We start from the raw sequence: 25625 nt of genomic DNA, 5'->3' as shown, positions 1-25625 counted from the left end.
TTTCAGCAAGTTATCTTTCAGAGATTTCTTTCTTTCTTTCCTTTTTTTTTTTTTTTTTTTTTACTTTTGTTAGAAGAAGTTTTGTGTATTGTATCAGCATTTTTAGTTGTCAGCTGGACAATTCTGGGTATTTAGCCCAGTATATTTCCTGTAATGATTTTTTAAGCTTCATTTTAAGTTTTAGAGATCAGAGATAAAGTATAGTCTCTTTAATCTGACTTGAATCAGAAGTCTTGAGAAAGTTTAAAAGCTGTTGATTTTGTCATAATAAAGCTCATTCATTTCTTAAATTGAAATAATGTAACATATGGAATTGCCTCAGATCAGTTTCTGGAACCAGGTGTTATGAAAGAACCCTGGGCTTAGGAGTTAAATAGCTATGTCCTAGCCCTCTTACCTTGGGGGAAGGTACTTTCACCTGTACTACTACTGGGAAAGTGTTTCTTGCTCTACTGACACTATGATGTAACTGTGGGAATCACAAGATATGGGATAGTAAAAGTTCTTTGAGAAATTAGAAGTGGTATTTAGTACTTAACATGAAAAATAGATTGCTAGCTTGTTCTAGCAGTTTTCTTGGTTAAAGTGAAAATGTAAATATAAGGTAGACATGTTGTTTGAATATTTATTATACTAGTTTGCCATTGCCTCCAGCTCTTAAGGAAAGTCCCGAAGAGCTAGCTGGGTCTTCTGTTTCGGCTCAACTCATATCTGAGAACAGTGCATTTTATGTAAACCTGAGGACTAACAAAATGTTGTAGTGTCCTTTGAATTGAAGCCAAATTTTATCAATTATTGCAAAGATTTGCTTTACTTTCCTACTCACTGCAAGTGTTTAGTATGTATTTATTGACATGACTTTGTTGGGATGATGGTAACTGTCTCAAAGATGGGAAGAGTGAAAGGCTGTTATTGAAGTTAGCTGGAGAACTGAACAATATCTACTTTGCGAAATTCATCTTTTCTTAAAATACCTACAAAAATGTAAAGCAGTGCTGACGTTTTAAAGCAATGATCAGAAAACTTGGTGAAATTACTACTTCTCTAAAGGAGGTACATTGAGATGGATACACTAATTTTCAGGGATGTGCACTACATTTTTTGGAATTTATTCTCAAACTGTCAGAGGAACTTAATACATTTTAATATATAACTTTGGAATACATGTAAATACTTTGAAGGTAAAATTTATTGTCAGAGCCATTTCTACAAATGAGATTGTGTATTTGGATTGGGTAGTAGAATTTTGGGACATTTTATTTTTTTATTTTTTATTTTTATTTATTTTTTTAAAGATTCTATTTGTTTATTTGACAGAGATCACAAGTAGACAGAGAGGCAGGCAGAGAGAGAGCAAGGGAAGCAGGCTCCCTGCTGAGCAGAGAGCCCATTGCGGGACTCGATCCCAGGACCCTGAGATCATGACCTGAGCTGAAGACAGCAGCTTAACCCACTGAGCCACCCAGGCGCCCAGTTTGGGGACATTTTAGATGAGTCACAGTCCATAGGCACTCTCTCTCGGACACTTTGGAATTTCTGTCCAGTAAGTCTGATTGACCTCATGGCAGAGATTCTCATGAACTTGGTCAGTCTGGTGTAACGGAAAGAATACGGGCCCGAGAACTTTGGCAGTTTATTTCCTTCATTTGATTTAGTAAACCATGCTGCGTGGTAAAGAAGTTTTAGGGAGAAGGAAATTGATAAGAAGAGGCCTATAATTATCAGAAAAAGGGATTGGCCCTGATTATTGGTTTTGTAATTGTTCCTTGCAGAGCACCTGAGGGACTGAGGGAACAGAGGAATAAATGGGGAGGTCCAAGAGGAATCTGTTGCTTTCAAGTTTCTCACTTTGAACAGTTTTTCCTGATAGACTTCTTTCTGGGCTTTCTGCTCCTGAAAAAGTTCTTTGGCAAAGATACATTAGAAAACTGTTGAATTCGGTGAATGTGATGATTCTTCCAACTTTGGGTATTTTATGATCTGTGCCTGAGAATAGTATTGTTCTGCTAAGATCATGCAAAATTCTAGGACGTTTTGGATTTTTCTTTTTTTCTCTTGATTTCAGGGAATAAAAATGTAATTAAGATTTCTGTGTATTTGAGTTTTGGAATATCAGCACTTCCTTCACTGGAATTTTACCTGGGAGTCGTATTGGCCTGGGGTGAGAATTTGCTTTTTAAGGCAGTCCAGAGGACCTGATAAATTTAGGACCAATTGTTATGTTAAATTGTCATGGGGTTCCTAACTGAGTGGTTAGTTAAGTTCCAAACTCGAATTATCTTGAGATGGAAGCTTGTTACCTTCTTTGCTGGCAGGTATTTTTTTCTAGCTCATCCTTTCCCTCCTCTCTGCAGTGAGCGTGTCGATAGTCCTGGCTGTCCATATGTGTATGGCTGGTGATTGCCTTAGTTCTGATGTCCTCCCTTGCTTAGGTCTTAGGTCTGTAGTCTTTTTTCCCCTGTCCTGCCTGCCTGGGGAAGCCCTGGCCTTTATCTTATCAACGTTGTCATTACTTGCCTGTTTAGTCTCATCATCCCCACCCCCTGTCACCCTAGCATGGTATTTCTTTTTTATGCCTCAGAAGATTAACACTTTGACTTTTAGTTTGATTTTTTGTCGTCTTTGATTTTTGCATCTAGGGTTTTGATTTCTTCCTAGAGATCCAGTTTATTTATTTAAAATAAAGTCTGTGGGCGCCTGGGTGGCTCAGTTGGTTAAGCGACTGCCTTCAGCTCAGGTCATGATCCCGGGATCGAGTCCTGCATCCGGCTCCCAGCTCCATGGGGAGTCTGCGTCTCCCTCTGACCTTCTCCTCGCTCATGCTGTCTCTCACTGTCTCTCTCTCAAACAAATAAAAATCTTTAAATAAATAAATAAATAAATAAAATAAAGTCTGTTATAGTTTGTCCAGCATGTATTTTTTTTTTTAAAGATTTTATTTATTTATTTTACAGAGAGAAATCACAAGTAGATGGAGAGGCAGATAGAGAGAAAGAGAGAGAGAGGGAAGCAGGCTCCCTGCTGAGCAGAGAGCCCGATGCGGGGCTCGATCCCAGGACCGTGAGATCATGACCTGAGCCGAAGGCAGCGGCTTAACCCACTGAGCCACCCAGGCGCCCCAAGTCCAGCATGTATTTGAAGTGGTAGGGTTTTCTGGTTATTCAGCCTATCATATTGGTGGAGGCAGGAACACTTTTCATCTGTAAAATGGGATAAAGAGAGTCAACTTTGTAGGGTAGTTGTGAGGAGTAAACGAGGTACGTTATTTTCATCTAAGATGCCAATACCACAAAATTGCCACAACTTGAGCATTTTTTCAGAAAAATGGCAAGTTGTCAGTGATGTATATATAGTGCCTCATGGTAAATTTAAATTCTCTGTAATTGGTGGCAATGATAATACTTTTTGTTCTCCCCAAGAATAAGAGTACTGCAGCAATAATTAGCTATGATTAGAGATGCTAATTACAGTTACAGTTTCTCTTATTAATTACATTGGGGAAAATTTCTGGAAAGTACTATCGGAACTCCAAAGCAGTTAAAGTACACAGAGAAATGTGTGGAATATTTGATTGTCATTTTTTGTGAGGTAAAAAGGTTCTGGAGTCTAAGCAACGTGCCTTTTTCCCCACAGCTTTTCAAGGTGTGAAGATGACATTGTGATTTTCTGTGAACTTTCTTGATGTCTTGGACATTCCCAGTTTCTGTTCCTTTATTCACTTTCTCATATTTACTTTCTTGTACCATCATATTGACTAATAGACCAGAACACGGCATTATAGATGTGTATGTTCTAACTACACAGGTATACATCCTCCTCCTTTTTTCTAATTAAGATGAATTGCCCTTAATAAATAAGCCAGAGAAATAAATAAGGACACTGTGGTACAAATTTTAAGCACTTTTTTATGTGTTGCAGTTAGTTCTGTCTTTTTTCTGGGTTTCCATCAGCTCAGCGGAATTTTAGGTGGGCTATAAATAGGTAGGATGAGACCACTTAACGTACATCCAGAATAAGATGAGATTAATTTTCCAAAGAGTTAACCAGAGATAGAACAGCTTATCAAAAGCAGTGCAGTCACACAGCTGGGAATAGAAGCAGCCTGTTAGAGCTGTCCTTGATCGCCAGACTCTGATTGGGGTGTGTAGCTACTGAGATAACTCAGGCAAAGCAGCATCTTGCTGGCTCTGGAAAGCTCAAGTTTTGGAAACCTCTTGCCCTTTTATTCTTTAAGTTTTTCAGTACTAATCAAGAGCAATTTACAATGAACAATCCACACTGCTCCTTCGGAGAACGTCTAAGCACATGAGTTCTTGTATTCGAATTACATCCAGTGTCAGTTAGGGTAGGGCCTCTTCAGGGTGGGGGTGGTTGGGCTGAGGGTTGGTTGAGGCGATGCAGTCAGGGCCTCGTGGGTGACCCTGCGAAGTCTCTTGTCTCTGCCTCCCAACTTGCCGTCCCCGGATTCTGATTGACTACTTTTTTATCTGGGTGATTTTGATACTGAGCTTATCCTTAGGACCAGAGTCCCAAATCCATTCCCATTTAGGCTCCAAGAATCCTTGATGTGTGGTGAGTGCCCCTTTTTGTTTTTTTCTTGTCACATCTTTATGGACTTATATTTTCCTTTTTGCCCTTCATTACTGGAACTGGTGCCCTTGACAGGTTCCCGGGTTTCCCTTTATTCAGATGATACCTCTGGAAAATTAGAAGTCTGATTTTCTTTTTTTTTTTTTTTTTTTAAGCTAGTTATTGTATTTTTATTTTTTATTTTTTTAAAATTTATTTATTTTCAACATAACAGTATCATTATTTTTTCACCACACCCAGTGCTCCATGCAATCCATGCCCTCTATAATACCCACCACCTGGTACCCCGACCTCACACTCCCCCGCCACTTCAAACCCCTCAGATTGTTTTTCAGAGTCCATAGTCTCTCATAATTCACCTCCCCTTCCAATTTACCCCAACCCCCTTCTGTCTAACTCCCCATGTCCTTCATGCTTTTTGTTTTGCTCCATAAATAAGTGAAACCATATGATAATTGACTCTCTCTGCTTGACTTACTTCACTCAGCATAGAAGTCTCATTTTCTTTTTTTCTTTTTTTTTTTTTTTAAGTTTCTATTTATTTATTTGACAGAGAGAGATCACAAGTAGGCAGAGAGGCAGGCAGAGAGAGAGAGAGGAGGAAGCAGACCCCCCGCCGAGCAGAGAGCCCAATGCGGGACTCGATCCCAGGACGAGTGTGTACAGTGTCCAATACTGTACACATAATGCAGAAATCAGTGCATTTTTTTCTAAAGCATGTCTTAACCTTCATTTAGTTCATACTAAAATATAAGCTTTAAATAGCTCAAATTTTATCATTCAGCAGTTTAAACTGACCTGAGCCGAAGGCAGCGGCTTAACCCATTGAGCCACCCAGGCGCCCGAAGTCTCATTTTCTACTTCACTTATCACTTGTTCCTGTAGTGGTTGACAGAAGTTAATGTGTCTGTCTTGAGCATATATCTGATATTTTAATTTCTCAAATTTATAACCTGTCCAGAAATTGGCCTTAATTTTAAATTACGTAATTACGTGTATAGGTGTTTTATTTTTCTGGTCTGATCAATATGTAGCATGGCTATGATTTTTTTTTTGACACTTATGAGTGTTTTTTGGGTTGTTTTTTCAGCTATGAGTTTTTAAATTATTTTAGTGTACTTGAAATATTGAAAAAGTTCTATGGATTACCTACATTGTCAGGCACTCTGTTGAATACTGATGTTAAAGATTTGAGTAGGACATTGTTCCTGTTCTCAAGGAGTTCATATTAGAGATATATGTATAAACCAGTCATTTCAGTATTAATGCTGAGTGGTTTGCATGTGCTTAGTAGTGATAATGCTTATGTAGTTAGAGAGAACATTTCAGCCCAGCCTCTGCAGGTTCAGGGAAGGCTCAGTAGAACTGTTTCATTCTGCTCTTGTAGATACCTTCCAGCACATTATGCCAACACCAGAAGTTTTTAATAACTTGTTCATTTTCCTAGATAAATAACATGTTGTCAATGGTAAGAATTGCACCTGGATGTATTTGCTTTTAGGAATATGTAATGCAGCATTTGGGATGTACTGGGAATAGTATTGGGCAAGAAATTAGGAGCTCAAACCTATGTATTTAAAAAGCAACAGGAAAACCAGAATGACTTGGAAGAGCTCATCTTAATGATTTTCTAAGTATTTTTTATTTTTTAAAATGTTTTTTATTTTTTCATTATAGTAAAATGTTTTAATAACTTTAAGTGTGTAGTTCAGTGGCATTATTCACATTGTTGTCCAACCGTTACTACTATTCATCTCCAGAACTTTGTCATTTTCCCAGATTGCAACTCTGAACTCATTGAACCATAACTCTTCACTCTCTCCCCAACCCCTAGCAGCCACTGTTCTGTTTTTTGCCTTCTTGTGTTTGACATTTTGGAGTTCTTTTCATTATATTATTTTGTAAGAATCATTTTGAAGGAAAAAAAATGCATGCTGTATTTCTTTTTTGGAGGGGTTTGTTTCTTTTATTTATTTATTTTTAAAATTATTTTTATTAACATGTAACGTATTATTTGCCCCAGGGATACAGGTCTGTGAATCGTCAGGCTTGCACATTTCATAGCACTCACCATATCACATACTCTTCACAGTGTCCATCACCCAACCACTCTCTCCCTACCCCCCCCATCCCCCAGCACCCTATTTGTTTTGTGAGATTAAGAGTTTCTTATGGTTTGTCTCCGTCCCGATCCCATCTTGTGCATGCTGTATTTCTGATACTTTCATATTATTAGCATATTTGATGATCAGTTTATATGAAACTTACTTCCATAGTGTAGAAGTCATTCAGTATTTGATTTATTTGATCATTACTTTTATAATCCATAAATTGCACATCTCTTTCAAATTGTTGCACAGATTTTAGCTATAATTTTACATACAATTAACACTGTGTTTTCATGGTCATTAAAATATTATCACAAGAGTTCAGTTGTAATTTTTGCATAACTTAAGTGAGGGACCTAATTTGGGAACAAAGTCTAATGCATACTAGTATTTCTTATTCTACAGGAAAATCATATTGTTGGAAATTGTGTTTTACTGGGATTTTATACATTTAAAAAATCACATTTTATATTTATCAGTGGAGGTTGTAGTGTATCAATATTTTCTGTCCATTAGTGTTTCCTGCTGAAAATTTTGATTTTTCTTTTGTATATCTTGTTTTTAAGAGACTGTTTACTAAAAGAGTAATAAATTGAATTAAAAGAATTTTTAATTCACTTTCGGAAAAAATTTCCTTATACCTTATTTGGTTCCAGGAAGTATATAATGAGGTTAAGCTACCAGTTTATAAATTTTGAGTTTATAAAACTTTTTTTTTTTTTAAGGTTTTTTTATTTATTTACTTGAGAGAGAGACTGAGAGAGAGCATTAACGAGGAGAAGGTCAGAGAGAGAAGCAGACTCCCCACGGAGCTGGGAGCCTGATGCGGGACTCGATCCCGAGACTCCAGGATCATGACCTGAGCCGAAGGCAGTCGTCCAACCAACTGAGCCACCCAGGCGTCCCAAGTTTATAAAACTTTGAATTCAGACATGACTAATTTTGTCAGAACTTTATTTTTCTCATGTGTAACTTCTGTCATTTTTAGGCAAAATGTTTCATGGATTTCAAAGCTGGAGGCACCTTGTGTCACATTCTTGGGGCTGCTTACAAGTATAAAAATGAACAGGGATGGTAAGTTTTTGTGTTTATTTGTATGTCTTGATGTGATATTTATGTTATTTAATGTTAAATCGTTGGCCTTCTTTGTATAGTGTTAGAGAATTCTAAAAGCACATTATAATTAGTATGCAAAGTTGAAGCTTTATTTGGTTTTCTGGTTTACTTTGTACGTACATCCAGGAGAAATCTCGAACAATTATTCCATTTATTAGGCAAATTACTTCTCATATATAGTTGTATCTAGATAATAGATGAGTGTGTATTCTTAGCAAATTAGATGGTTGGCTCACTGTGAAATATATAAATGGGTATTGTGAACTTAACGTTGTGCTAAAAAACAGCAGTGTAAGTGTTTTCATGAGCCAGGTCTTCAGAATGAGAGATGTCTAGTGTGCTGTTATCGGGGCACAGACGAGAGGAACCCAGCTCAGGAGTGCAGACCATTCCTCCGGCAGTGGTGAAGCTAGGATAGAGTCACTGCTGCTGTTCTTGGGAGGGTTGCATTTTCTCTTCACTCTCCTCTTTCCCTTTTCTCACCCTGTCTCTCTTGCTGCTTTATCTCTTGAGCTCTGGGGTTTCTGCCATCTCTGTGTGGGACGTTCAGCTTCTGAGACTAGTGAGGGTTTCATGGTGATGGTTCCAAACTTCAGGGATAGCGGGGAGTCCCTTCACAGGCCGGGGTTGAAGGAGGTGCTGGGGGGGAATTGACTTGAAGTCGTTTTGAGGTTTTAGTTGTGTTTATGTGAATTGCAGTCTTAGCATCTTTCTAGGAGATAACACATGTAATTTGGGTAGTTTAATATATGGCTGGAAAAAAAAATAAGGCTGGAAAAGGCAAATAAGTGCTCACATTGATAAATAGGACAAGTTTGTAAGTAAATGTTTTATTTACAGTGGATAGCAAGTGATACAGACTTTGCGTATTTGCTGAACTTTTTATATGTGGGTGCGTGCTTAATAGATTGCGGATAATTGATTCAATGAGCACAAGAGTGTTGACACCAGATGTGGCTGCTGTTTTGCACCTTTGCTTCGGGCTGTGGTGTTGGGACTCTTACAGGGTGTGCCCTGAGCTAGGATAGACAGCATGTCTGACTACTCTCGGATATGATTCGTACCCTACTGTTAGCTCTAGATTCCCACATGGGACTCTCTTATTTTCTTGTTCATTTTGTGTCCTAAATCCTGATGTGTACTTGAGGACAGTCTCAAAGTGAGATGACTTCTCCTAAGTCACGTCTTCTGGAACTTGCTTGTTCTGGAACATGCACCAGTGCAATGGAATATTTTTAGGTGAAAGAGTTTAGAAGGATATGTAAAGTTAAGATGTCTTTAAATTAAAAGGGAGGCCAAGAAAGAAGTAAAGGTTAAAGTTGAAGACTTTAAGAGGAGTGAGGAGTAAGAATTTTTCAAAGTCTTGGGGCACCTGGGTGGCTCAGTGGGTTAAGCGCCTGCCTTTGGCTCAGGTCGTGGTCCTAGGGTCTTGGGATCAAGTTCCGCATTGGGCTTTCTGCTCATCAGGGAGCCTGCTTCTCCCTCTGTTTCTGCCTGCCTCTCTGCTTGTGATCTCTCTATCTGTCAAATAAATAAATAAAATCTTAGAGAAAAAAAAAGAATTTTTCCAAGTCTTTTACTCACTGTGCCAGAATCCTCCCCTTTCTGGTGTCATTAGACACTTAGTTGCCGTGCACACTCACCTCTCCCCCAGACTTACATGCTTGCAGGGAGTGGATCACTTACAGTCTGACCGTGCATATTTTAGTGACCACCCACCCATTTGGAAGTCTGAATAGTGGCCTGTCATCTTGGCAGTGCCTCCAGCTTTCCCCAGGCCCAGCATACCCCTGTGAACCTCGTTTGTGTTCTCCGGTTAACCTCACATTCTAGCTCCAAAGTTTGCTCATTCCCTTCTAATGGCCAAACGTTCTCTTTTTCTCTTGTTTCTGTTTGGTTCTTTCTTACTTCCTGCTTTCTTTCAGCTTTCAGTGATGTCAAGCTGGCTTATCACTTACGAGGTTAAGTGAGAACACTGAACAGACAATACATATTAAGATTCCATAGTGTGTGAATATGATCTTTCTGCATGTCTCTAAATAGTCAGAAGTGAGTACCTTATTTGTAGGTTTACGTTAAAGGAGTAAACTTTGGGCTAATATTACATATAGTTGTATATTACTGAGGGATACCAAACCAGGGGGATTTTGACATCCTTTGGAAATCTGATAACATTTCCTGAAGTAGAGATTAAATACAGCCAAACTCAACTCAATAAATGTCAATGTCCTCCTGCAGAGTGATTAGAATCCTGTTTATTCTTACAGTTCTGTACAGATTATTGTGCATTGTAATCCTGTTTCATGCCTTTTAAAGAGATGATTGAGGGGCGCCTGGGTGGCTCAGTGGGTTAAGCCTCTGCCTTCGGCCCAGGTCATGATCCCAGGGTCCTGGGATCCAGCCCCACATCGGGCTCTCTCCTTGACGGGGAGCCGGCTTCTCCCTCTCTCTCTCTCTCTGCCTGCCTCTCTGCCTACTTGTGACTTCTCTGTCTCTCTCTGTCAAATAAACAAATAAAATCTTTAAAAAAAAAAAAGAGATGATTGATTGAAAATATTTTGTGTTTTATTAGTTTTGCTTGACAGTGGTGAACCTAGGCTTAGTTAACAAAGTTTAGGATTTGTCTTAATGTGAGAAGTGGCCTTTTATTTTTACCTGTGACACAATTTGCTGCCAACATTTATTTCTTGCAGATATGCTCAGACCTACTTTTCTTTCTACTTTAAGACTTGGTGGTTCAGCTTTTATTCCCTGCTTTCGAAGTCTTCTTCTGATTTTCATTTTTTAGATATTACCACAATAAGTCTCGGGTAATGGCTTTCAAACTTTAGGATCACTTGAATCACTTAGAATACTTATTATTTTTTTAAGATCTTATTTATTTATTTGATAGAGAGATAGCCAGTGAGCCCAAGTGGGGAGGGTGGGGGATGGCAGAGGGAGAGGAAGAAGCAGGCTCCCCGCTGAGCAGGGAGCCCATTGTGGGACTCCATCCCAGGATCCTGGGATTGTAACCTGAGTTGAAGGCAGGCCCTTAACTGACTGGGTCACCCAGGTGCCCCCACTTGGAATACTTTTAAAAATATAGATTACTGGGCTTCATGGACATACGTTGTTAACTATTAAGTGTGGTATGAAAACTGAAAATCTTTATTTTCAAAAAGTACTCTAAATGGTTGTCAGGCCTTACTTTGAGAAATGCTGGGTGGTGAGGCTATCATTCTAGCACAAACATGGTTTAGATCTTTTTTTTTTTTTTTTTTAAAGATTTTATTTATTTATTTGACACACAGAGATCACAAGTAGGCAGAGAGAGAGGGGGAAGCAGGCTCCCTGCTAAGCAGAGAGCCTGATGCAGGGCTCGATCCCAGGACCCCGATACCAGGACCCAAGCGGAAGGCAGAGGTTTAACCCACTGAGCCACCCAGGCTGAAGTATTATCCTTTTTATAGCATATTTTAAAACGGCCATCTAGCTTTTAAATTTTTTTAAAATAATATAGCAAGAATCCAAACCCCTTTAATTATCCCCGTCTGCTTCTACGTAGTAGACCTCCCTCCCTGCATGTATGCCTACCTGTTTCAGGCTGTTTTATCTGTAGGCTATATGCCACCCTTTTGGAGTGTGGCATATAGGACCATCCTTCTGTTGCTGGTCTCCATGGTTTTGTAGCTTGCCATTATTAGACAAAGCCCCCTTATGCTTGAGGCCAACTTCCCACAAAACTGTTCTGCTATTATACTGTTGTCTGCTTTTCGCCATGCTCCCAGCTCAGTTCATTTTTGTCTTTTCCTGAAGCCCTTCACACCACTTTCCAAGGAATTAAACTCATTCTCCAGGACCCTTTGTTGATTATTTTTATTCAACTATATTTTCTATCTAAGGCTGAGGATGAGAAGGGAACATCCCTAACGATAATCTCGATAATCTCGATAATCTCGCAAGAGGCACAGAATTGGAGCTTTAAAGCTAATGAGGGCCCTTTTGACAGACAGTATTGCCTTTGATTGAAAGGCTGCCATGAGACATTGCCTGGCAGATTGCGGAGGGAAACAAAGCAGAAGACTCATTATTAATTAGTAAGCCATCAATGAAGTGCTCATATTTACATTTTAAATGACCAAACGTTTTAAAAGCCAGAGAATTACATGTTCACGTGTTGTCTCTTCTAGTTCTCTGCATTAAGATTCAAAAGGCTTTATAATTTTAGTTTTAATTTGCATTTCCCTTATGTGTAGGTTTGAGCATTTTTCTATATTGTATAAAGTAAAATTTAAACACTCTTGGTAATTTCAAAATAAGAGATTAAATCTTTCAACTAGAGGTTATACTATATTTACTTGAGTTTATTTCAGTTTTTCTTTTTCAAGATTTTTAAATTAATTAATTAATTAATTATGAGCATGAGTGGGGGAGGGGCAAAAGGAGAGGGAGAGAGAGACCCTCAGGCAGAACCTTACCCTTGCTTTCATGACCCTGAGAGCACCATCTCAGCTGAAACCAAGAGTCAGACGCTTAACCGACTGAGCCACTCAGGTACCCTGTTTCAGTTTTTCACAATATCCGTATATTTTAAATACTTTTTTTGCTTACATAGCATATTGCTGAATCAGGAAAAAGCTTTACTCTGTTGTGTTATTAAATCCTTGGTAAACCATTTTAGTTTATTATGGAAAATATAAACTATAAAAGAGAGAATAATATAATGAACTGCCATTTACCTTCATGCACCTTCAACTTTATGTAATTTCATTTGTAAATATTCACTTTTTGTTTCTAAAAGCATAGGATTTTTTTTTAAAGCATAGGATTTTGCGGGGGATTTTGAGGGGAAGAGGGGGAGGGATAGAGAATTCTAAGGGATGCAGGGTTTGATCTTTACAACCCTGAGATCATGATCTGAACTGAAATCAGTAGTTGAGCATTTAACCAACTGAGCCATCTAGGCGCCTCATGAGATTTTTTTTTTAGGTAATCTCTGTGCCCAAGATGGGGTTCTGAGATCAAGAGCTGCATGCTCTACCTACCGAGCCAGCCAGGTGCGGCTAAAGAGCTTAGGTCTTTGTATACATTCATTCATCCATTTATTTATTTATTATATGCAGGCTGCATGCCAAGTGTGGAGCTCAACTTGGGGCTTGAACACATGATCCTGAGTCAAGACCTGAGCTGAGATCCAGACAGAGTCAGGGGCCTGACTGACTGAGCCAGCAAGGTGTCCTGGAATAGGATTTTTTATAAAGCATTATAACAGTGTTATTGTCACAACTAGGAAAATTATCAATAATTTTTCAGTGTTATTAAATACCTACTTAGTGTTCAAGCTTCCCTGATTATTTCATGGATGGTTTTTATGTTCATTCATGCTTTATATTAATATATTTTAAAATTAATTTATATTAATAAGTATTCAAAGAAGATTCATACGTGACATTTGGTTGATGTGTCTCTTTCAGGAAATTGGGGCACCCGGGTGGGTTAATAGGTTAAGATTCCAGCTCTTGATTTTGGCTCAGGTCATGATCTCAGGGTTATGAGATCATGGAGCCTGCTTTAGATTCTCTCTCCCTTTCTCCTTGCCCCTCTCCCCCTTTAAAAAATAAAGAAAATTAATAGTTTTCCTCCTTGGTCTCTCTTCCCCCTCTAACCCTCGCCAGTTATTTTTTTACAAAAGTAAGTTGTCTTGTAGACTTCTGTGTTCTAGATTTTGCTAATATGTTCCCTAGGGTATCATTTAACATAGTCTTCTAAATTTCTAGTAAAGTGGAGTTAGAGCTAGATGCTTAGTCTGATTCAGCTTTTTTTTTTCGGTGGGGGGGGGTGGTCAGTAGTGCTTAATAGACAGTGTTGTGTTCCTCCCTCTGGGAGGCATGGAGGCATACAGTATCTGGTTATTTCTGCTTGTAATAGACTGATGTTGATGTTCAGTGCCTCGAATCATGCTATCATTACAGCTTAACCAAGCTTTAGCATTTAAATTTTGGAAAAATTAGAAAGTAGGTATTCTAATACATAGATTTAGGTGCTTACTGTTTTTTAGGTAATTTTTCGTAAAAGACTGTTACTCTGTCATTCCTACTTCATTTATTAGCTGGAATACTGAGAAATTTAACTCACCAGTAATTAGAAAGGCAAAGTAAATTCTTAATTTTCTTTTTCTGTTTACCAGAATCATTTAGCTCTTAATCTTTGTTTGCAGGTAAATCTAGGCAACCTTATTTTAATTTGTTTAATGAGTACTTTCAAACTATTTCTCAGATTTCTGAGAGTGATAATTCCTTTCAGTCTCATCTGAATCATTTACTAAGGAAGCAGTTTCTCTGTGAATAATATGAGTAAAGGCTTATATAAACAATTCTGAAGTAAGACATTTCTGGATATATTTCGTTATCAGAAGCCTGTGAAAGACTGACCTCTTCTTTGGAAAGAGGAGATACTCACGTTTCTCTCCCTGTGTTGTGCTGAAAGAACCAGTGGAAGTCCTTTGCTCTAATAGGGTTGTGACAGTCAGGCATGTGTTATTCTGTTGTTGCAAATTGCTTGGCATTTCTGACCTACTCCTTCCTCAGAAGTTAGGAAAGGAAGATACTAACCAACCAAAAAATGGGACTTAAGGATTAAGTTCTGTGTACCAAGATTAAATCAAGATATTGATTTAATTGACTTGGGACAAAGGTCCCTCTTACATGTAAAGGCCATTTTTTAAGCTATAACTATTTCCTTTCCAAATTACTTATTTCTGTGGCTTATTGGACGCTTTCCTTAATTTCCAAATTGAAGCTTAATCAAAATACATACTAATTTCCTGAGTGGTGTGCTTTATAAAGCCACACCTTTTTTTTTTTTTTTTTTTTTAAAGATAGATGTGAGGAGGGGCAGAGGGAGAGGGTGGGAGAAAGAAGAATCTTCAGCAGGCTCCATGCTGAGAACAGAGCTTGACACAGAGCTCAATCTCATGACCTTGAGCTCATGACATGAGCTGAAATCAAGGGTCGGATGTTTAACTGCCTGAGCCACCCAGGTGTCCCTAAAGCCACACATTCTGCCGGCTACTAGGGCTGTATATAATAGTTTTTTTTTTTAAAGATTTTATTTATTTATTTGACAGACAGAGATTACAAGTAGGCAGAGAGAATGAAGCAGGCTCCCTGCTGAGCAGAGAGCCCGATGCGGGGCTCGATCCCAGGACCCTGAGATCATGACCTGAGCCGAAGGCAGTGGCTTTAACCCACTGAGCCACCCAGGCGCTCCTGTATATAATAGTTTTAAACAAACCTGGTCTTTGCCCTCAAGGCATCTAATGAGCGGTCTTAGCAACAACATGATTCTTTTGTGGGGCTTTAACAGCATTGTGCACGGGATGTATTAGGAACATGGCAGAAGACAGGAATAGCTTCATAGGGAACGTGGCTTGTGGCAGACCCTGGAGGCGATAGTATCAAGCCCACAGAGTAGGTAGTGACATACAAGAAAGGCTGCAGAGTTTGGAAGAATGGTTGGAAGTGTGGGGTGCATCTCCTGGTTAAATAAAACAGGATAACCTGAGAGGTAGAGCATGAGCTCTGCGTTCAGACTGCCTAATCCTAGCTAGCACATAGTAGTAATGATTTAAAAACATAACCATAGGGGCACCTCGGTGGCTCAGTTGGTTAAGCAGCTGACTCTTGATTTCGGCTCAGGTCATGATCTCAGTCAGGGTCCTGGGCCTGAGACCTGTGTCAAGCTCTGCACTCAGTGGGGAATCTGTTGGAGAGTTCTTTCGCTCTTTCCCTCTCACTCTGCCCCTCCCCTTGCTCTCTTTCTCAAAATGAATAAATCTTAAAAAAAAAAAAAAAGCCCAAAACCAAAACAAAGTGTTATAACCATAGTTAACAATTACTGATCACTTACAGGCTAAACAGACCTGTCTTAAGCCCTTAACATATATATGTCATTTGACCTTCACAAAAAACTGTAATGGGCCATTGTATTCATGAAGAAATTGATCGTTGGATTAGTAAATCACTCCAGACTACATAAATAAAAATGGGGTCAGGATTAGAACCCAGAACAGCTTGACTCCACAGCCCACACTCTCTATTACTGAGCTATACTTTGCCTGGAATTAAAATGGGGCAAAAATCAAAGTAAGTGTTGAATAAAAGATATGGTGAAAGAAGCATTCAAATTTATTAATATTGAATCATACAGAAGTGGGTGAGATTAGACAGACAACATTAGAATGTTATGCTTGAATACTTACATAAAAAAACTGGGGAGCGAGAAAAGGTAAATAGATGAATTTACCAGATTTAGGACAATAGTAGGCCCAAGGAGAGCACAGACACTGATGAATTTGAGCAAATGACTTTTAAGCATATAGAAACCAGATAAATTTTCCTTATACCTGAAGAACGGTATAATAGTTCACTGCCTTTGGATGTGTGGACTCCTTTTCTAGATGATGTAAAATATCTTAGACTTAAGAAAAACAGGATACTTCATGGAATGGGTTCTTCATTTTTTTTTTTTTTTAAAAAGATTTTATTTATTTATTTGACAGATAGAGATCACAAGTAGACCGAGAAGCAGGCGGTGGGGGTGGGGTTAGCAGGCTCCCGCGAAGCAGAGAGCCCAATGCGGGGCTTGATCCCAGGACCCTGGGATCATGACCTGAGCCGAAGGCAGAGGCTTTAACTGAGCCACCCAGGCGCCCCCAGGGTTCTTCATTTTGACTGGAGTGGACCTTAATGTCATAGTATTTAACGTTTTATGAAGATTTTGACACTTTTCTTACACTGAGAAAATACCCTCATATGTTCTGTAGAGCTCTGTTTTAATTTCCACGTCTTTACAGTTCATTTGTGTTGAGTGCTAACACTAAGTTTTCACTTTTGTCGAAGGTAGAAGACAAATTAACTAATGATTTTCTTCTCTTTAGGCGTAGGTTTGATCTACAGAATCCATCCCGAATGGATCGGAATGTTGAAATGTTTATGAACATTGAGAAAACATTGGTGCAGGTAACTCAGAGAGTTTAATTATTAAAATTGTTTTCCATTTAATATACTCTCAGTTCTAAAATTGGCATTATTGGACTGCCAAAAGATCAAAGGAAGAAAGATTTTCTGAAATCTGGTCTGTTATTTTTATGGGTTTTGGGGAATTAGAGCTATAAAGTATGACTAAAATTTGTCGTTTATAGAATATTGATCTTAAACGTCTTGTGAAATAATCTGTGGTATTTCCTTTATTTTGATACTTATAGAGAGAGAGAGGGTGAGAGGAAGGGGCAGAGGGAGAGGGAGAGAATCTTAACAGAGAATCTTACAGGGCTTGATCTCATGACCTGAGCCAAAATTAAGAGTCAAATGATTAATTGAGCCACCCAGATGCCCTGATACTTTCTTTCTTTATTTCACTTAATCCGTTATTTGAATCTCTTTCATATTTAATATAAACACTCTCAATCTACTGGTTACTAATTTATATAGTCTTTTTTTTTTTTTTTTTTTTTTTTTAAATATTTGTTTCAGGGTTGTACCATTAATACAGATCTTACTTCCCTAACTAGGTATAATCTGGAAGAGAGAACACTTAGTATTCTTCTTTTCTTTCTAGTATTTTTATTGATTGGTAATTTTTAATGATTACTGAATTGGCCTTCTTGGGGAGAGGCAGCTGGCAAAGATTCAGCTAGGTATTATCATTAACTTGATGCCTGAAATTTGTCTCATGAACTGCTAGCTAGAGAAACAATTTTTGTGGTTGGTTCACTGATTTTTTTAAATGATGATTTGAGGAGTTAATATGCATGTTTTAATTATTGCTATTTGTAAGTTTAGAAATGGAAAGAGGAACTATAAGTAACTTAAATAATGAGCCAAAATGGCATTCCCCTGGGGTCCTCTCCCCTCTCACCCAATAAAAGGTGTCGATGGAAACACTACATTAGATTTGGACTGTTAAGGTCAATTCAGGTAAGATTGGCTATAGAAGTATCAGTATGTGAGTGTGGTACCTTAATGAAAAATAAAAGGAATTTCTTTAGGTTGTGATTCTGAACATTTTTTGCCCAGGTGTACTTAGCTGCAGAGACGGGATCTGAGGATGGCATTAAGTGGCTTTTTGAACGCCTAGGTTTTATATTGAAATGAGACCTCTGCAGTCTATACTAAAAAGCATCTTCCCATTTTAAACACTATGGCTTTTAATGTCAACTTTGGCCGTTAGGGTAATTCATTAATAATGTGACATCATTTCAAAACCAAGAGAATTTCAAAATCTGTTTTTTTTTTTCCTTAGAACAATTGTCTGACCAGACCCAACATCTACCTCATTCCAGACATTGATCTGAAGTTGGCTAACAAATTGAAGGATATTATCAAACGACATCAGGTAATAAAACATGATCACTTCAGAAAACTGTATAGTATTAAGCTTATAAATTTCAATAATAATGTCTTTTATTTTCTGTATTTATCTGCATTAAATGAAAGTTCTCTCTCTTTGGGTTCTTACAGTACTAAGTTTTTTCTCTCCACTCACCTCCAGTTCTTATCCTAGAAGCATTTTTCTTCCCCCTTAGCTTTGTTGAGATATAATTGACACCTAACTCTGTGTAAGTTTAAGGTGTACAATATAGTGATTTGATGCACATATTTATCCAAAATTAGCATTTAATAAACATTGGTATGGAGTCATTGTATTCCTATTGTAAATACGCTTATGTAATTTATTTATTTTTTTAAAGATTTATTTAATTTTATTTAAAAAAATTATTATTATTTTTTTTTTTAAAGATTTTTTATTTATTTATTTGAGAGAGAGACAGTGAGAGAGAGCATGAGCGAGGAGAAGGTCAGAGAGTGAAGCAGACTCCCCATGGAGCTGGGAGCCTGATGTGGGACTCGATCCCGGGACTCCGGGATCATGACCTGAGCCGAAGGCAGTCGTCCAACCAACTGAGCCACCCAGGCGTCCCTAAAAAAAATTATTTTTAAAGATTTTGTTTATTTGAGAGAGGAGAGGAGAGAATAAGCACGAGTATGGGCGAGGAGCAGAGGGAGAGAGAGAAGCAGATTCCCTGCTGAGCAAGGAGCCTGACGTGGGACTTGATCCCAGGACCCCGAGATCATGACCCGAGCTGAAGGAAGACACTTAACTGACTGAGCCAACCAGGCACCCCTAAGCCACCCAGGCACCCCTAGATTTATTTCTTTGAGAGAGAATAAGTGCATGAGTGAATGCACGCTGCAGGGGCAGAGAGAGAGGGAGAGAGAATCGCAGGCAGACTCCCTGCTGAGTGCAAACCCAATAAGACCCTGAGATCATGACCTTATCCAAAATCAAGAGTTCGATGCCTAATGGACTGAGCCATCCAGGTGCCCCTGGGTTTATGTAATTTAAAGAGACCATGTGATCTATATTACTCTAATCAGAAAGTCAAAGTAGAAGTTGATGACAAAGTTGTTGGTAAGAGGAGATCAAATATTATTTCAAGTAAACCTATCTTTCCTCACCCCCGCCACCCCATTGGTATGTATTGTATTTACATTTGTGGACTGGAAAATTCTGTTTTCCCCATAAGCTTACATTCTCTTGATTCACATGTGCCAGTGCTATCTTTGGATGTCTTTCCCTCCCTCCTCTAACCTCATTTTAGGCTGAGACTTTGGGTATTTACTGCATGTAAATACCCAAATACCCAGTTTGTGGCTACATGTGGCTGAACTATAAGCAACCCCATATCTTGGTGAATTAGCTGAGGAGACCCAGGTAGAAGATAATTTTCTGAAACAACATCATTTGAGTGGCAAAGTTTTACTAATCCTTAGGATTAGTTGAGAAACCTCCTGAGATACCTTTATTTTTTCTTCTGCAGGAGAGATTGCCAGTTGTGTTATGTTTCAGTAATCAGTAAATACCGTTCAAGTTCCTAAAGCAAGGATTTCTAATACTGTTTACATTTGGAGATTTAGTAGTGTTGTCTTACATGCAACATCCCTACCAAAGAGAAAAATGAGATAGTTGTGCTATCGAGTCAGGCAGTCTCAAGTCCACTTCCTTGTCCCACCAGCATTTTGACTTTGAACCAGTCACTTAACTTTCTTTTCTCTTTGGGACTGCTTACTGGAGTGGCTGTCAAGTGTAGTTGAATTATATCTAGAATGTTAGAAGGTCGAGACGGAACAAATTAACCTGCTGGATATTACCTCCAAGCTGAAATTACCTACTCTTATTGCTACCATGTTAATCCTGGAAAAAGCTTATATATTTTCCACAGCTGATACTGAACATTTAGTTCCCATTTTTCTTAAAGGCCTGGCTTAGCGATTGTATTCTAGGAATAACCTCTAAAGGGACATAAGGATCTTCCTGGTTTCATAGGCTCTTAGGGAAGAGACAGTAAGCTAATAATATTATTGGATACTGATGATTAGGCCTTTCTTCAAACATTGAAAATGCATTAAGAGCTCCAGTGTTTGAGTACTTAGAGTGTACCTGTCCATATCGTTACCTCATTGCTAAATTGTTATAATTCTTGTGAAATAGGTATTATTACTACCTTATTTCACAGAAGACACTGAAGCACAAAAAACACTTAGATATTTACATTACCCAAGTCATAAATGGTAGAGCTGAAGTTCAGATCCAGGCCTAACGGACTCCAGAGGCCAAAATCACAGACGTTGTGCTCCTCCATCCCTTTTTCAGCGTCTTTTGTGGTTGTTCAGAAGTGTGCCGAAATACTTGTAATGATTGAGAATGCCTTGCTTTATTGTAACTAATTCATTTTAGAGAGTCCTAGATTTTAGAATTTTAGAATTTCTCTTCAGTTAGAAATAGCATTGTGTTCTTCTGATTGTAATAATTAGTAAATATTCACTGTCAAAGATAAAATTCAAGAAATACATTAAAATGCTGCTTATACCTGATTTTAAGACACAAACACACACAAAAAGACTTGTCCTCATTCTTATGATCTCTGGAATGAACACTTTTATATCTAAATAGCTTCCAAGTAGGGGCGCTTTGGTGGCTCAGTTGGTTAAGTGCCTGACTCTTGATTTGGGTTTGGGTCATGATCTTGGGATCTTGGGATTGAGCCCTGTGTTGAGCTCTACACTCAGCACAGAGTCCAATTGCCCTTTTCCCTCCCTCATCTTGTGCGTTCTCCCTGTCTCAAAGAAGTAAATAAAACCTTAAAAAAAAAAAAGGCTTCCAAGTCATATTCTAGATTGTATGCAGTAGTCTAGCTGTGGCCTAGCTAGACCTTAACCTTAGTATTTATGTCATCCACTATTCTAGCATCAACTTAAAAAACAGTAGTGCATATACATGTTAGAGCCAAGTGAAATGTCCATCTTATATGTATATAGCTGTAAGTTATGGCTCATGGTCATAGTCTTGCATTATTCAGATAATTCTGATTATTTCGGAGTAACTTTTAGATTTAGAAAGACTCGTACTACAGACAAGGTTTCCTAGAGAGATACACAGAGAATTAGGTAAGAAGTACTTGCATTATTTTTCTATGCAACAATATAAACTGTGTCTATAGGAAATTTACATGTTTTTATTTGTTCTTGTTAATAATTGTTTTCTTTGACTAAAAATAAAAATATTATAGTCTTGATATATATGTGTGTGTGTATATATATGTATAACATAATAAAGTAATGCCTTTATGATTCTTAGGCAATTTGTATCTGGCATTGCATAGTCTGTTTGCCATGTGCTTTCCCCTTATGTTGTTCATTTGCTTTCCAGGGGACTTTTACTGATGAGAAGTCAAAAGCTTCCCACCACATTTATCCATATCCTTCCTCACAAGAGGATGGTAAGTTAATTTCTGGTTATGAACTCCTACTTCACTAGATTTTAAGTTTTATCAGAGATTTAAACAATATTACTAGCTTTTTGAAAAAGAGACTTTTAAGTATTAAATAACTTACACAGATTATTAAGATGTAGTGTTCTATTTTTTTGCTGAATTGGTCTAATCAAACTAATTCTTTGATATCCAACTTTCTGATCATTGGACTTTTTATATCTTTCTTTGTTATTATCTGGGTGTTAAGTTTAGGTGTGCCTTATGTATTAATTTTGTTAATGTTTGCTGTGTTGTTTGTGTTCTAAAAATTAAAAGACCTTGCAAAATGAAAGAACATTTCTGGGGAAGATGGGCTTACTGGCTGTCTGAATGGGGCCCATCAGCAATATTTTAGTTTGGTGAATTTATAATGGTTCAGATTCTGAACTTCAGCTTTTCTATCCTGCAGGTTGATTTTCTCAGTGGCCAGAGTTCGATAGGGCTATGGAAACTGATTTGTTGAGAAAGAAAATATGAATTAATAAACTGAATTAAAATAAATTGAAATAAAATATGAATTAATAAATTAACCAGATTAATTTGAGAAATAGGTCTTCTATAAGGGATCAAGTCTTCTGGTTAACATATCCCTTTAGGACATCTGTATAAGAAGCTAAGTTATATCAGATTTGAGTTGCTAATTACCCCATGCTGAGTATTTTTTCTGACCAGTGCAGTTATGCTGGAAGTCAGTGACAACAAGATTACCAGACAGTCCCTGTATGTTTGAAAATTAAGAAATATATTGCCAAGTAATCTATGGGTCAAAGAAGAAATTACAATGGAAATAGAAAATCTTTGTAACTAAATAATTATTTAAATATCCTATATATAATATTATAATATTATGTATTGTAATAAAATATTTATTATTTAAATAATTAACTAAATAATTAAATGATTGATAAAGTACAAGAATGTTAAATTTTGTTGGATACAGCTGAAGCTCTGCCCAGAGGAAAATTTATATCTTTAAATGTGTATGTTAGGAAAGAAGAAAGACCGAAAAATCAGTGATTCACCCATCTTTCTCAAGAGATGGGAAAAAGAACAGCAAATTAAACCTAAGGAAAGAAGGAAATAATTAAGGGTAGAAATTAATGATGTGGAAAATATACAGGAGCAAAGTGCTCAGCAGTGTTAGAAATGGTTCTCAGGAGGGGCGGCCTGGGTGGCTCAGTGGGTTAAGCCTTTGCCTTCGGCTCAGGTCATGATCTCAGGGTCCCAACCCCACGTTGGGCTCTCCGCTCAGCAGAGAGCCTACTCCCGTCCCCCCCGCCACCAACTCATGATCTCTCTCTGTCAAATAAATAAATAAAATAAAATAAAAAAAAGAAATGGTTCTCAGGAAAGATCAGTAAGGCTATTCAAATCGTGCTGCAAATAAGCAGGAGAAAAAGAACAGATAATGTCAGGAAAGGAAGAGGGTCATTTTACGGATCCTACAGATGTTGAAAACAATTGATAGGTGAGGTTGCTTGATTGCTTGTGCATGGTGGCCAATCTAAGGAAACCATTGCCTCATCCAGAGTCATCAAGTTTTACAACCAACTCTTCTAAGAGTTTTACAGCTTTAGCTGTTACATTTAGGTTTTTTCATCATTAGTTTGATAGGTAAAAGTTTTATTTTATTTGTTATAGTCAAAAATCACAGCTCTGTGATTATTACGCTTTTATAAAGTGAGAAACTTCAGCTTGCCTTTAGTGTTTAACTGGTTGTTTCTCAGCCTTTTTCCTGTTAGGTAATAGCAACTGGTGTCCACTAGGTGGGGGTGGTGGATAGCCATGATGTTAGAATACTTGTTGCGGGCTCTGTTTCTCTAATAAGTGTTTTAGCATGTGAGCTTTTAGAGAAAAATTGCCTTTTACAAAAGATTTTAACTGTAATTGTTACATCTGGCTATTTAGTGATTCCTTCGTGGTGCTAGTTTTATTTTTCTATTTTAATATAACTTAGTTCACTGCGTATTGATGATGCTTGCTTGGTATTATCAGTAGTCAAAGCAGCTGTTAAGAGATAGCATTTGGAGGCTGTTTTTGAAATATAAGACATGATTTGGCACACTGTACAATTTACCTTAGAAAAACTGTCAGGTAAATGTTGACTCTCAGCAAAGCCTTGTGCTGGGCTCCTTACAAGTACTTGTTTTCAGGTAAGTGTGCAGATGATAACAGTACCAGCCACAAACACATTAGAAGTCGTATCATGAAACCCTTAAAAAGGCAGTATACATACTTTAATGAGGATTAGTAAAAATTTAAAATAAAAGGTGGTATTTAATTGGCCTTAATCTCTTGGTGAGATTATGTGAGATGCTGGAAGGGAGTTGTTATTGTTGTCATTGTTAAGCGAAAGCATAGAGGTAATAAATTACGAACTTTGAGGGAAAGGAAATGGCAAAGTTTGGCTGTGTATCTCAGTGTCATGGGAGAGAAGAGTAGGTAGTGAGAGGACAAAGCTCTAGTGTAGAGTATAGCGTAGAGTTTTGTTTTATTAGGTGGATGAGGGTGAGGGTAGATAATATTGATGATTTTGGTGGAGAGAAATGTGCAACTATGGCTGTATTCGGAAAATTTCCTGGGAGCTGATTTCTGGAGTGTATGATCTAAGGAGACTGGTCAGAGAGCAAGACCTTTGGGACACTCTGAAAATTGCTGAGTGAGGGAAAATTGTGTCATTGGATGAGATAAATATATATTTATTTATTTATCTATCAGGAGAGCAAAGGAAATTTGATGGCAAGCCAAGGATGGTCCATGGGAATATAAAGGAAGCATTTTAAAATGCAGGAGGTTGACAATGGAACTGTCCTATAAAGAAATAAAAGTGAGGCCTGAGACAAGGGTTTTGGATTTGTCAGTAAGGAAATAATTGGTAACTTTTGAGAATGAAGTTTTGGTAACTTGCCAGTGAGAGTAAGCTGTAGTGTTGGTGGAAGGTCACCAGTTTCTTAGAATGTGTGACAGGGAAAAGAAAGTAGAGGATGCCACCTAGCAGGTAGCCTGCCTTTATCTTTCAAGATTTGGCTTTATAGTTTATTTCTGGGGCAGAACAAAAGTAAACTGAAGTGCATAATAGAGTTGAAACCTAGAAGGGATAGAAGGATTGATTTAGGAATATGGGTTGAATTACTGGTTTTAGCAGAAAGAATATTTCCTTACAGATGAAAATTTTTGAAAAATTGAGATACTTATCAGAAGAGGAATCTAAATCTTAACTCAGAACATTTATTTAGATGAGTGGATATGTCCCTTAGGTTTCCTTATCTTTATTCTTGTAGTTCATTTGACTTGAGAATTTCAAATGTTCCATATTTGAGTTCTCAGATCTTTCTTCGGGTTGGTCTAATCTAATGTTGTATCCTCTAGTGGAATTTTCAATTCAGATACTCTATTCTTTAACTCCAGAATTTTTTTTTTTAAAGATTTTATTTTTATTTATTTGACAGAGACACAGCAGGAGAGGAAACACAAACTGGGGGAGTGGGAGAGTGAGAAGCAGCCTCCCTGCTGAGCAAGGAGCCTGATGTGGGGTTTGATCCCGGGACTCTGGGATCATGACCTGAGCCAAAGGCAGACGCTTAAAGACTGAGCCACCAGGCACCCCTAACTCAGAATTTTTGTTTGATTCTTTTTTATAGTTTCCATCATGTTGTTGATATTCTGTTATTGTTCATGCATCATTTTCTTTGTTCAGTTGTTTAATGTGTTCTTTTGTAGTGCATTGAATTTCTCTAAAACCACTATTTTAATTTCTGTGTATCAATTTCATATTCTGTCAACTTTACTGAATTCATTTATGCTAAGAGTTATTTGGTATAGTCTTTAGGATTTTCTAAATATAGTAGCATGAATTCTGCAAATTCTGATCGTTTCGCTTCTTCTCCAATTTGGATGCCTTTTATTTCCTTTTCTTGCCTAATTGCTGTGGCTAGGACTTCAATACTGTGTTGAAT

General features: G+C 37.8%; 1 protein-coding gene across 3 annotated transcripts in view; it reads left to right on the top strand.

The window, feature by feature from the left end:
- SMARCC1 (SWI/SNF related, matrix associated, actin dependent regulator of chromatin subfamily c member 1) overlaps positions 1–25625 on the top strand; it is a 173237-nt gene that overhangs the window by 20023 nt on the left and 127589 nt on the right. For all 3 annotated transcript variants that reach the window (XM_032318216.1, XM_032318205.1, XM_032318225.1), the window contains exons 3-6: positions 7687–7772; positions 16735–16816; positions 18099–18191; positions 21567–21636. In XM_032318216.1, the coding sequence (XP_032174107.1) occupies positions 7687–7772; positions 16735–16816; positions 18099–18191; positions 21567–21636 (331 nt within the window). The remainder of the gene's footprint in view (positions 1–7686; positions 7773–16734; positions 16817–18098; positions 18192–21566; positions 21637–25625) is intronic.

The sequence above is a fragment of the Mustela erminea genome, chromosome 1 (genome assembly GCF_009829155.1).
Source record: "Mustela erminea isolate mMusErm1 chromosome 1, mMusErm1.Pri, whole genome shotgun sequence".
Lineage (NCBI taxonomy): Eukaryota > Metazoa > Chordata > Mammalia > Carnivora > Mustelidae > Mustela > Mustela erminea.
The sequence above is the reverse complement of the archived record's forward strand: the minus strand, read 5'-3'. Positions and strand labels throughout refer to the sequence as shown.